Source organism: Vanessa tameamea, chromosome 2 (genome assembly GCF_037043105.1).
Source record: "Vanessa tameamea isolate UH-Manoa-2023 chromosome 2, ilVanTame1 primary haplotype, whole genome shotgun sequence".
NCBI lineage: Eukaryota > Metazoa > Arthropoda > Insecta > Lepidoptera > Nymphalidae > Vanessa > Vanessa tameamea.
Window position 1 is genome coordinate 9,745,106 of NC_087310.1, and position 14,451 is coordinate 9,759,556.

Below are 14,451 nucleotides of genomic sequence, written 5' to 3' on the forward strand. Positions count from 1 at the left end.
AGTATGTTCTTATACGCTAAGATATTACCTAATTTGTTAAGACGTTGAGTAATACTTTTGATGACATCATTTAAGCCAGCTATTAAAATTTTAAATCTTCAAAAGTAGTTTCGTAGTCGCAAATATATTAATGCTAATCTAACGTATCCGATCAAAGGCGTCGACAAGTAAAAGGCTGCGTGCGGTAATAGTAACTCGTCTACCGATATTGCGGACCAAAAGTAGGTCACTCTAGATCTGCGGTCCGCAAATGGTGCAAATGGTACGGATTTCGCGGTTACTTATAACTTACGATACCGTAATATGAACTCACGTTTATATCGGATGCACCTTATTTATCTATTTTATTCATACGAGTATAAGCCTAATGGTCGAAATTCGACTTCTAAGTATTATTATTATTTAAAATTTGAAAATGATATATTGACAAACAGAGGCATAAATTTCTGAATTGTTTTGTCTTTGTCTATTCACACGGAAAGAGAGAGATAGCAGACATTTCGAATTCATTATGTCAAAATATCACCACTATTTTAAAAATAAATATGTAATATATAAATATAAGTATAATATCGAGAAAATGAGCAAAGCGCTACGAGAGACCCTTGAAGTCTGACTTGCTGTACCTGCGGAAAATGTTACGTCGGAGAAAAGGAGCTTTATCAAAGATTAACCTTTTTTCGATATTTCACTGGTACAGAAAATTCATAAAATATATTTATATATTAGAAACATATTGGTAGTAATCTCATAGTCCTAAATATCTGGAAGAATAAATAGCTTTTCATTATTTGAAAGAAGTTTTTTTTTATGGAAGTATATTTCTTTAAACAGGTTGTGTTCATATTTAAATGAAATAACACGACAGCTTAAAATGAATAATTCATCAGAAAGATAACCATTCTCAATGGCAATGCGAAAATGGTGTCTATCAAACACGGAAGTTTTATTTTGATTAAATTGTTTGGTATGAGTGGCAGGTCGGCTATGGACGGGTCAAGGGCGTAGTATCACGTTAGGGTTAGCTATCGAGGTAAGCGTGCCTCTGCCAACTGTTTCAAATTTACCTTCTTTGAGCATGCGATAATGATAAACTATTATTTCGCTATTGGCAAACCAACTTTCATATTGAATTACTTTATAGGCTGAATATGTTGACTTTTGCATGCATAGCGGTTTAGCCATAACATTTCACTAATAACACAATTCAAGCAACATAAAGATTGAAAGTCATTTTAAATGAATTATTTATAACGTTATATTAATAAAAGTAATTGTAGTATTACCTTAAAATAAATGTGAAGTTCTTTTTCGTTTTTTTTTTTTGCCAACGAGAAGATCAACCGTAAGTAGATATGAATATGTGCGGGGTTCAGACTAGTACATATTCAAGTCTATGTTGAATAGTTCATTGAACTGTGCCGTGTCTGCACAGTTTGGTTTATGAGTGCGGTTACGAGCAACGCGCCATTTGGTCGTCACAATAAGACGTGTAATAGCAAAAAGGTCGATGGAGGACGTGTGGCGTTTACACAAGCTATCCAGCTATTTAGAACTTTCATATTGAGATAGAAAACAACGATAGACAGTATATACTGTTTGTCATACATATGGAGCTCTACAAGAAGAAAACTTTGGTCATCGGAAATAACAGTTATATTACTAATTAATTTTTGCATCAATAATATTAGATAAATTAGACGAGCAAAAAATCTTTCATTATAGGACTATTAATCAAACATATTAACGCTAACTGTATTAGTTTATTTCGAAGAAATGTTTGAAGTAATTTAAGTAGCTTTCTCTTTTGATACAATAACTGTTTATCTAAATAACTCACCAATATACATGCTAGACGATTCAGGTCGAACGTGATCGTCCACGTAAGTAGTGCCGAGTGTCAGAAGAGGAGATCCCCCGCATCCCAGCAGCAGTTGTGCGACCACGAACACCATAACGGGCATAAACGTACTCGGCGAACTCTGTGGACAATTAGCAGATTATACAAATAATCACGTCCGAAATTACTGGAAAAAATCTCAAACTCTGGCAAGTAACGCTGAGTTTTCTTTTCCTTTTGTGTCTATAATTCATTTTGTGCTCGGTGGTGAAGGAAAATAACTTTTGGAAATCTGCATTATTCGAGAGGAGGCTTTTGTTCAGCAGTGGACAATTGTTATTTCTTTGTAGACTGCCACTACTGCATAATATATAATCCCTAAAGTGATTTATGTGGAAGGTATTTAAAATGGAATCACTAAAATGTACTTTAAATACTCATTATTTATCATAGGGATTCGTCGGCTCTGTAAAATTTGACGATTAGTTGGAATTATACGGCTAGCCTCACTGCCAGTTAGTTGGTTCCTTGACACCATACGGGTGGATGAGGGGTTTATGCATACAATTGATGGACTCATATAATGAAAATACCCTTAGTTCTTTCGACAACGAGATTAGATGGAGGGATTCTACTTTACTCAGACAGAGCCACAGTAATATAACTCTCCAAGCTTTTCCAGCGAGCTAATTTGAGTTTACAATTAATCTCGCGCTGGCGGTGGAGGATAATGTACTGAGGAAGTCTGCATGTGTTCGATATGGAACAATCAATATCCCTAACCCGCACTGCAACAGCGTGAACTCCAAACCTTTACCCCAACTAAGAGGAGCTATTGCTCTCTATAACATAATTCTGACTTCAAAGTTTAAATAACTATAATTTATTGATTAACGATAAATCCTACACTGTTTTTAATCTTCGTAAACATTTCAATTTAAACTTTTACCAATTAATTTTAATGTATTAAACTATTAATTGCTGTTCCATTTGAACGAGTCATTTTAGAGGGATTCGATAAAATCGTGACAGAAATCTATAAATTGTAACAATTTGCTTAAATTGGTTCGTATAGCTATTGTATATTATTATAACTTCATGCTCTATGGCTAGATAAGTAATATTAAAATAGACTGTGTTATAAATTCGGAAACAATAATTTACGTAAGTGATGAATCACGTATCTGTCAGACAAATTCGCTTGTATAGGTAATGGTAACTGAATGAATTATGCAATCCTATTAAATTGATTCTTTTTGTCCTAGATGACTGTCATTTATATCGATTCTTGATTCATTATAAATTCAATCTTTTCAAACGTAGTCAGTTTATATGTGAATACTGTTTAATAGGAATTACATGGACAAGTTTTTACTGTACATAGGAGTTGTACATTAAGCATAAGATATGTAGTTGCACGTACTTTGATACAATTGTCCGGCCTCAGGTTGCTGGGCGGAAGGCCCTGCGAGAGCCTCCCAAGGCCGCCCATGTCTTGTTCCAGAGCCCGGGGTAGCCGACAGATGTTATCATCGGATTTATTGTTAGCCATCATTTCGCTATTCGCTTCCGCAATAAAATGCGGCACTACAAACACCAAAGAGCCGATACCCATTATAACGGCACCTAAAACGTTAAATTACATAAACATCCTCTTAGTATATAATAAAGTTTTGATCTAAAAAATCGTAACAATCCTTACCGACTGCTATCCAGACTGGAATATGTCTCCTACTACCGAGATAGGAGACGAAGATGACAGTGATGACGTTGCCGATCTCGTAGCTGCTCGCTATGAGCCCCGAGAGGCTGGATGGTATTTCAAAGCGTTTTTCGATTGTTGTGATCACAGAATTAATATAACCCGAACTTAGTGCTTGCTGCAGCGTCACCAGGAACGAAAGGAAAAACACGAACACCTGAAAAAATAGTAAACGTTTAGTCTGAGCGGCGTGTTCGAGCGAAAGCAGAGTTACTGAAATAGTTTTAGCCTTACTTTAATACTAGAAAACTTCTGAATAAAAAGCGGTCTCCACGACAGGATTCCGCAGTCTCTTATGTCATGAGGAATGTCTAATATTTCTGGAAACAATTGGTGCGGTTTCTCCTTTTCTTTTTCGCGTTCCCGATCTCTGAAAATAAATAGTAAACAATAGAATTCCCATTTCAGAAGTTGTCAAACACATTTATAAAACAATTAATTAAAAAGCTCCTAAATTACAGGTTTTTTATTACCTGTCGCATATACCAGCTGAGGGATTTCTGCTGTGACATTTGGTGGATTCCCGGGGCGGGTGCGCCGGGTGCGGCGGCGCGCTCGGCCCCGCTGCGTCGCCGGCCTCTGCGCATCCGGACTCCGCGTATAGTCCCGTCATCGCGTACATTGACTCTTGTCTCCTGAGACAGATTAATCATTTTTATTTTCTAATGTCGTTTAAAACATGTCTCCATACTTAATAGAAATTAAAAAGGAAACATTAATGTTGACATTTTTGTAGTTTTTACGAATTCCTCACTTCGTATTTGTATTATTAATTAGAGTTGCTTCGACAGAAGTTTATGTTTTAAAATTGCTATTCCAAAATATTATGTACGTAAGCCCTATGTTAACTTTTTGTGTTCTTTTATACACTTTTCAGAAATATATAGGGAATATCCAAAACAATACTAATCTTTTCAAGTTTTAATTACAAGTAAAATTTAGGGAAACTGCACAAAATTGTAACTCATTTCAATAACAATAAATACCGTATAATAATAATAATAGGTATAATATTACCTACTGAATTTATTACTGATAATTTTATTTCATAAAAAAAAACAATTATTATTTATATTAACGAACATTGTAAACAGGTGATAAAACTGAACACATAAAAGAAAGACAGAACAGCGATGAGAACTAACGTGTATTCAGAGTAACAAAAAAATTAACGCCGTATAATCAAAAACATGATAAAATAAATCAATAAGATATTGACGTTACACGGACAGTATTAGTGTAATAATAAACAAAGCGCTACCTTTCAACCAGTAAGCGACTCTCAGCTGTTACATCCGACATATTGTCGGCACGAATAACAAAAACGAAAGAAAACCGCAACGTCTAAACCTCAATATGTTAAACGAGGTGAAACTTTGAAATGAAATGACCGCAATGACGTACACTGATCAGGACAACACCAAACTAACGCGACTAACTATTTCGTGACACATATTAAAAAAGTTTCCTTTTGGGTGTTTTGTGTGTTTCTCTGTTACATGGTATCAAGATGACTAAACCCAAAGCTTTGTTTGATATAACGTTAGAGCGATTACACGCGAATGTGGGCCAGATGTCGCAAACTGAACAATATCTGATAATAGCGTGTCAGTGTTATCTGTAACAAGATCAGCGGATGTGAGCAATGTTTATTAATCAAAAATTTACGTTCAAATTTTGATCAATTTATTGTATTATAGTTTACGAATATTATTAATACACGATATGCTCTGATAAGGTTTATTGGTTCGTCTTTCTAACTTAATAGCATTTTGCTTATCAACAATAATAATCATTGTAGAGAAAATGATCCAATAACATCTTTTTTATATTTAGTATGCAAAACAAACATTTGGTTTATATGCTGTATATTTGATAAACGAAAATTGCAACAACGTTGTCGACGAGCACTTTCGTGGCGTAAGTTCGCGAAACTATACCAGATAGGTTAACTAAAACTTTATACGGGGGAGTTGTGGATCTCCGAATTTTATTCAGCTAAGACTAAACAGTATGATAAATATAAAGTGCATAATACTTGAAACATTCATACTTATATGTAAAAAAAACATGAAAATAATAATGCTTTGCTTTAACTAATCATGTCTTAATAATAATACACGACTGTATTATTCATTGAAGTCACATTTTATTCGTAATGTATACTATTCTCTGTTCATAAAAATAGTTAAACATTGCGCAAGGGATGACGCCTGCTGCGGTACGAACGTTTGACGCGGAATTATGATTGATTGAAACAATATATTTACATATATTTTAAAGAAAATAAATCAGTAAAAACATTCAATATCTGTGCGAAGTCGGGGCGGTTCGCGGTTCATTTATAAATTTATCAACCGATTACCATTGATTAGATACATATCTAACATTTTTAATTTCCTGAATGTTACATCATCTACGTTTAAAACTTATTTATTACTAGGTTACATTTGAATTTATTATACTAGGTTACATTTGTGAAGAATAGATATGTCCTTCTACTTAACTATCAACGAACAGCTTAAACTACATGATTACGAGACAAGAATTTCGTTTCGTAACGTAGAGTCGCACTATGAGGCGCTGCACCTCTCAATCTTCAACTTACAATCAACTCGTTCGCCTTCGTGTGTTTCTTAGCTAGTTTTATGTTAGTTATATTTTTAGATCAATTAGGTGTACAATAGTTTCTTATGTATTATTGTTTTTTATAATATTTGTATCGCAAAGACACGCACATAATCAATGGAAATTTTATTTTGCATATCTACGAGTACGAATATCAAGAGTTTAGATTACCTATGTACAAAACGTGAAAAGAAACCTTTACCCCTTTTAAAGCATATTGCGCGCACCAAGGAGTGTGATATTTGGCTTTGTTAAAGTTTACTTGGAGGTATAAACATACGTAACTACAATTTATACACGATACATATTACTACTTATACTAATATTATAAATGCGGAAAATAGCAGAACCGATTCAGGTGAAATTTTGTGTGGAAATACTTTGGGTTCCTATGAAGGACATCAGTTACTTTTTTAATTCACCATTCGAAGAGTGTTGCGTGCTATTAATGGGTAAAGTATTATAAAATTCGGGTAAAGCTGTAGGTTCAGCTAGTACATGATAGAACATAAAATAAAATTTAACAAATTACGCTCGAATTTCGACCGATGGACGACCACTAGTTTAATTAAAACTGTGTACATAAGTTGATGCGTTCAGGTTCAGCCTAGGGAGCATTTTATATGAAATTTATATTGTAAATTTTTTAAAGATCTCGAGGCGCTCATTAAAATGCTGTTGAACCAACTGTGCGTGTATCCGAATTCTTATAATAAAGGTCCGAAACCGTTTAATATATGTCTATACGAGTCTATACTAATATTTTAAATGCGAGAGTAGCTCTGTCTGTCTGTTGTTCTTTCACGGCCAAACTACTGAGCCGAGTTTATTGAAATTTGGCACGAAGCTAGCTTGAACTCTAAGCAAGGGCGGACATGGGCTTTTTGTGCCTAACACCTGATGAACTACCCCTATTACGCGAGTTAAGCTGCGGGTACCAACTAGTATAATATACAAAGATATCACAGTAGTTATAATTACTGAAATTACTTTATTTTCTTATTTCTTTAATAATCAAAAAAATATCGTTACATTGACAATCTTTTTAGTTTTATTATCAAAATATATTATATTTTTTCAATATGACTAAACTTATATGAAAACTTACTTTATCGTACAATTTTTTTTGTACTCGACATTAATATGTGCGATAAAAAAGATCGTCGAATGTTTGATTAAGTGAATATTGTAGTAATTATTTAAATACTATAAATTTAATGTACACTTGAGTAGCGGCCTTGCAAATTATTCGTCCACGTATCATTTAAATTTAAACGTTGTATTTAAGTTATGTACTCAATATAAAGTATATTGAGTACAACGCGTCGACATTTAGTTCAGAAATTATAGAGCTTGTCGTTTTTTTTTATCTGTGACACTTTTGTATTAAAGTCACAATACATTCACTGTTATCAAGGGCAACGAACGATATATTTAAAGTGGTATTTTTTATAGCAAAAGGTAATATATTTTCACCCTTGATAAATGTTATTGCTGTCGCTACATACTGTTATTTTTTTTCCAACAGTACTAATTAGTGTGTTTAAACTTAAAATGTATTGACTATAACTTAATTACCTATAATGAAGCATTGATATCTTTATAATTTACAAATAATAGATTCGATATGTAAGATTCATATACAATAATTTAATTAAACATTGTTATTAACACGCAAACATCTGTACAAAGCAATCTTAGATCTTTTGAAAATATAGAAGAATAATTAAACTGATATGTTTACATAATATAATCGCTATTGTCTGTACGTATGAATCGTATCACGATGCAAACAATGACGCAAGGAAAAGAAACTATAACTTAATACTATTAGGAAATCTGTGAAACTAGAATTGAAATGCGGATGTTAAACGATTATTGTCGGCCGTTTAATGTTTATATTATTTATTAATAATACATAAACACCATCGGCTTGCCTATTTTATTTAAGATTAGTTAAAGAATGAAGTTTACTTCTTTCGAATGTCAACCAATGATATCAGAAGAAGAATCTGTGTTCAAGTAAACAACGACTGAACAACGATTATAAGGCTACATAAGTATATATTATTATTAAATAACAAGTTTCAAAAATTTTAAGGATTACGAAAGTGTTCGCCCTTTCAATTTTCATCAGTCACAATATAAACTATAAAATAATATTTTTACAAGAGTTTTCTCTCAGTCTTATATGTTAAAGATAATATTGGGTATTTTCAGACGTACAATGTCAACACAAAAGCGGTCATTGCACTTTTAAAAAATAAAATTTATGGACGAGATAATAACTACAAAGGTAACTTAATTTATGAACTATGGTTCTAATAAAATCGTGTTCATTCAGAAATATGTATCAGCAAATTTATGGCTGTTTTATTTTCTTCAGACTTTTTAAAATCATCTTAGGGTTCGAAATATGGACTCTTACAAAAATTAGTAAGAAGGTTCAGTTACTTTTACCGCTTACAATATATAACTTAGGTTATACATAACCTACCCATAAATATATAAATGTTTAAGCAGGTTTGTTACGCTTTTGCGCATTAACTAATCAAACAGTCTCCATACAATTTTGTAGACTTGTTGTATTGTTATTGTTGCATGAAAATCGTTAATTTTAACACTATGGTACATGTATGTTCTTATTCGAAATATATATTTTTAATTATTTAAATATCACTTTTGAAATAAACTACTATTTTATAATTGAAGGGAAAAAAAACATTATTTTGCGGTCATATAATTTTTTTATACATAAACTTATGACCATTAAAACAAAATTAAATGTTTAATAATCTATCATATACGATCAAACGACCGTCAAACCATTAAGATAGAAAAAAAAAACATTAATACTTTGTCTATTGATTACTTTTTAACGTACAGGTACATTACTTTGTAATCTGTAATAGCTGTAAAAGCTAAAACTATAATGTAAAGTTGAAATAAAATCATTTTATACGTTAGATTCGTGTTTTATCCGTGGTCATACATTACTTTTCTAATGGCTCATAACGGAACAGTCGAAACGTCCGTCGTCGGGAAAAAATTATACAAAAATAGCCTTGTTTTAATCGTAATATAATATGTATACATATAAAATGGATACTAAAAATTCAGCAAATTGTATAAATGTATAATTTACCTGTGCCCTTTTCTGTGTTGCGGTGCGGCGTTCGCTCCGCCCGCGCTCTGCTGTTTTTCGCCCTCTGTCATTTTCTTGGAGCACTGCGAGTCTCACCGCACGCCCATACCAGTCACCGTGATACTTATCCACCTGAGTAGATAGAATTCATGTTAATGAACTATTATCAGTCATTTCAAAGATAAAAGCTATCGTATCAAATAAATCAAAAAAAATATTTCTTTTATCTGCTCGTCTCGACATAATACGGATATAATAAGGATTTTTCCGTGCTATTGTCTAGCTTATGAGATATAATCAAACCATTCGCCTGCGTTTATTGATATTTCTAAAATTACTGGATCGAATTACAAAGTGTAAATATAAATGTGATGGAAGTAAAAAATGCCTTTGGCCATTAGTGTGTACTCTATGATAATCAAATTAATTAAGGTAAGAAGTTAGTGATTTGTAAATTAGAACGATGGGGCTGACATAGTCGCTCAGCGACTAAAGCCTTTTTCAAATAAAGATTTAAAAAAAATGCATTGGTGGTGAACCGCATGCTTGCGCGTCCACCGCCAGTTCAGCAGAAGCCGGAGGAGAAGGCGAGCAACTCCAGAGGAGAAAGACGAAGCCTACAGGGCGTTCCAGGCAGCCAAGTAGGCGTTGTGAGATGCAATCTCGGACGCCAGCGCTCGGTGCTGGGACGAGCTCCTCGAGGGACTCGACAGGGATCCGTGGGGGCGCCCGTACCGTATAGTGCTGGGCAAGTTGCGCCCATGGATGCCCCCGTTGACGGAAACCCTAGATCCGGAACTACTAAAGAGAGTGATAGATTCGCTCTTCCCGGTGATCTGGTCAAGTTCCCTGTATCCTTCGCTACCGCCGGTCGCTTAGACCGACGAGTTGAGGGTTACAGAGCAGGAGTTTGACCGAGCACTTGGTCGCTCGAGTGCCCGGAACACAGCGCCCGGTCCCGACGGGATTCCGGGACGGGCGTGGGTGTTGGCTTCGGCTTACCTGGGAGACAGGCTGAGGCGGCTGTTCGACAGCTGTCTCCGTAATGTCAAGTTCCCCACGGCCTGGAAGGAGGCAAGTTTGCTCCTCTTGAAGAAAGACGGCAGAGACGCCGACTCTCCCTCTGCGTACCGTCCCATATGCCTGCTAGACGAGGCTGCCAAGCTCTTCGAGCGGATTGTCGCTTCTCGTCTCAGCGGGCATCTGTCGAGCGTCGGTCCCGACCTGTTCGAAAGTCAGTTCGGCTTCCGTCAGGGCCGTTCGACCGTTGACGCGATCATGTGCGTCCGGTTCCTGACGGAGCAGGCGGTGGCACAGGATGGCGTGGCGTTGGCGATAAGCCTGGATATTGTCATTGCCTTAAACGCGTTGCCCTGGGACGCCATCAGGGAGGCCCTCGTGTATTACCGTGTGCCTCCCTACCTGCAGGCGATCGTCGGGAGCGACTTGCGCGACAGTTATATTGTGTACGTGGGCCAGGACGGTGCGAGGACCCGGAGGGAAGTGCACTGCGGGGTTCACCACTGGGGGATGGAATCTCGCGTATGACCGAGGGAGGAGATTCGCCGCCTCTATGCTGGTGTCGTGCGATCGATGGCCCTCTACGGTGCGCCCGTTTGGTCACACCGACTGACGTGCGCCCGTCGCTGCAAGACTAAGATCCTGAGTCTGCAGCGGAGAGTGGCAATCCGCATGGTGCGGGGATATCGCACAATATCTTTCGAGGCGGCAACCCTTCTGGCGAGCTTTCCGCCGTTGGACATCCTGGCGGAGAGGGATGCGAGGGTCTACGACCGGACTCGCGCCCTTCGTCAAAGTGGCGGAAGTGCGTGCTACCCTGCCAGTGCTTTCGGAGCGCTCAGGCGGCAGGAGCAGCGAAGGGCTCTCACGACATGGTGTGCTCGTCTCCGTGAAGATCGGTACGCGCATAAACGCATCGTGAGGGCGATCCTGCCGGCCTTCGAGGCCTGGATGCGTAGGAAGCAACGAGTCACCTTCCGACTTATACAGATGCTGACCGGTCACGGTTGCTTTGGAGAGTACTTCTGTAAGATCGGACGCGATGCGACGGCGGTTTGTCACCACTGCGGGGCGGACCAAGACACTGCTCAGCATACGCTGGAGGCGTGTCCCGCGTGGACCGTGGAGAGGCAGGTCTTGGTCCAGGAAATCGGGCGAAATCTCTCCCTGCGGGCAGTCGTGTCGGCGATGCTACGCAGGGAATCGGCGTGGGAGGCCGTAGTCTCCTTCTGTGAGACCGTCATTGTCCAGAAGGAGATTGCGGAGCGGGCTCGCCAGAGGGCTGATCCCGCCCGGCAGAGACGACCCACGGGTCGTCCTCTCGGCCTCCAAGCCCCATTGCCGGGGCGGAATAAATGCATTCCGTCCGGCCGTGGTTGCGTGAGATGGCGGTCTCATGCATCCGTTTCATACGGCCGAGAGGTGGACGGCAGTCCGGTTATGGCCCCGGACTGCCAGTGTACGTCCCAGAGAGGGCTGCGGGAAGGGCGAGACCATTCTTCGCCTTCCTGAGTCGTGCTCCGCCAGCCACGAGCGGAGCAACGCACGGGAGGGGCAGCGGACGTGCTGCGAAAGCGATCCCGCAGCCTCTCCGTTTCCGTGCTGATGGCGGCCATCGCAGGGGTTTTTAGTGAGTACAAATCTCACATAATCCGACATCCTCCCCAGGAGTCGGGTATCTATGAAGATTTACCTTACGTCAATAAAAAAAAAAAAAGGGATATGGTGCATGAAACCGGAAAAAACAAATAATCAAAACTTACCCCATCATAATATTAGTATGATATCTCATTTCAGAAACAAAGTATAACTCTACAAAATTAGAAAGTGGAACTAGTCAGAGTGAATTTGATTATCGACTGACTGAATCGAATTTGATCGCACAATGAAACGCAAATTGGGCATATGTTTTCAGATTTATTAATAGACGTCGATGGTTGTCGTCACGCTCGCAAGTCGCAATTCTTTTTAATCCGCCATCCATCTGTCCGTTTAGTCAAATCCATTACTATATTTTTTAAAGAAATATACAACTTCTTTAGACGAAAGTTTCGTTAAACATTTTTTGGAAAATATTGTTAGTAATTAAAATATATCGATGTCGCCTTTCCATACATATCATATATCTAAGATTGTAGTTATATACCTAAATAGGATTTAAAATATTTTTTGCGTACATTTATTCCGATATTTACTCAGAATAAAACCGAAAGGCTGTGAAATCAAAGTTGTTTCCAACAGTTTCAAATATGCTATCACACAAATAACTATTTCATGTAACCTATAGACTATGGAATCCTGCCGTCTCTAATTTATAACTTCCCTTAGTTTATTTTAAAAGAATGCGTACAAAATGGACTGACATTTCTTTTTTAAACACACATGTAGTTTATTTTCGGTAAAATAATTTAGAAATAAATATTTTCATACCGGCCGTTTGCTTTGTATATTATACTGGTCACACCGGGGGTTCAAAGACTATAAATGACAAGATTTCCGTCGTCATAAGCGGTTGCAGCCCTCCAGCGAAGATCTAAATATATTTGTCCTATAGGCATTACATAACTTTACCATATTGCTTTTTGTCATTTTAAGTATCAATTATGGTATATTCAATTTTATATATCAGATATTATTGTTTCTTATTTTGCATTTGGGTAAGACACTTTTAGCGTAAAATATAAATAATCATAAAAAAAAGTTGTTTATAGTTCTTTGCCGTTGAGAAGTTTAATTGTTGTAACGTTATCGCTGTTTACATAACAATTAGTAAGTAGTAGGAATCTGCGTTTATGCACACATGGGTACTTTTTTATCGTAAACTACTCACTTCTTAGTCACGCTTTAAAGGAGTCAGATTCCGTAAAATTCGGTTTTGGTATAGAGAAAAACATACTTGTTATAGTTAGTCGTGACTGTGGAGTTTTATACATATAATCTAGGACAGATTATAATCTTTATATGAAATAAACGTAAGAGAATTAAAGATTTTTAAAATATTGATTAATTTACAGCACACTAATATATGTCAAGGACTTGAACTTTTTTATACCGACAAGTCACCTTTTCCCCTGTCTCATGAACTACTCCAATAGGTCAAGAAGTCTGAAGACTGAGATATAGGTTAAGTATATTTTTTAAATTCTAAGAATGTGAGTATTGTTTTTTTTTTTAAACACGTAATTAGAGCGTCGGTTGATCTCGTGCGAATAACGGAATCATAAAAAACAATAGCCTTATATCTCACGGTTAACGTGAGAGTCACTTATATTTTTCATACTGTGGAGTAAACATACCGGTTCGCGTTAATGTAACAATGATAGTATTTATTATTATGACGATAGCGCAATATCATAAGACATTAATATTACCTTAGGTCATACTTTAAATTTCAGTAAACATTACTTTAAAGTACTTTAGTGGTATGGTGGCTACTTTAACAGCCGCCTGGTACCTGTTCCTGGGTTCCTTTATTAAGAAATCCTGAGTAGCAGACTGAAATTACGAACTTACCCGACTAACAAAATCCCAAAGTCCTTTGACTGTTTCCTCAACGCTTGAGTCGGATGGACAGATACAGTAATATAACGCACCTGAATATGCGCACTTACTTGGGCTAAACACGGAATAATATTTATCTATATTATTCGAGTTAAGGAATTCACATAGAAAATAGATAAATGTTTGCTATGTGAGATCGGCAGTATAGAATGGGTATCGTTTATCACACTTTTTTTTAGCTGCCGACGTAAAGTTTAAGTTTAGTGTGTCGTGTGATCAGGAAAAGTTGAAGACGCGATAACGGGATCTAATGGTGCGATCAGCATAAGCTATTCGTAGAGCTGCTTTTAATGTAATACCAAGTTGTGTCAGTTGACGGTGACTCATACAACGATTAGAAACGACAGCGAAACGTAACATATAAATAGAAATGATCTGATTACTGTACTGATAAATAATCTGTACATCTATTCAAATATATTTTTAATAAATTTAATTTAGGTCGATGAAAGTGACCAGATGATCACACTCCATAGACATTGATGTTGCCGGTCA

General features: G+C 37.0%; 1 protein-coding gene across 2 annotated transcripts in view; it reads right to left on the reverse strand.

The window, feature by feature from the left end:
• Positions 1 to 14,451, reverse strand: part of LOC113394656 (solute carrier organic anion transporter family member 5A1) — a 43,598-nt gene that overhangs the window by 7,776 nt on the left and 21,371 nt on the right. For both annotated transcript variants that reach the window (XM_026632042.2, XM_026632041.2), the window contains 6 exons: positions 9,376 to 9,507; positions 4,076 to 4,237; positions 3,837 to 3,972; positions 3,543 to 3,759; positions 3,264 to 3,466; positions 1,841 to 1,982 (listed from right to left, as the gene is read on the reverse strand). In XM_026632042.2, coding sequence (XP_026487827.1) covers positions 1,841 to 1,982; positions 3,264 to 3,466; positions 3,543 to 3,759; positions 3,837 to 3,972; positions 4,076 to 4,237; positions 9,376 to 9,446 — 931 coding nt within the window. In that variant the 5' untranslated portion in view covers positions 9,447 to 9,507. The remainder of the gene's footprint in view (positions 1 to 1,840; positions 1,983 to 3,263; positions 3,467 to 3,542; positions 3,760 to 3,836; positions 3,973 to 4,075; positions 4,238 to 9,375; positions 9,508 to 14,451) is intronic.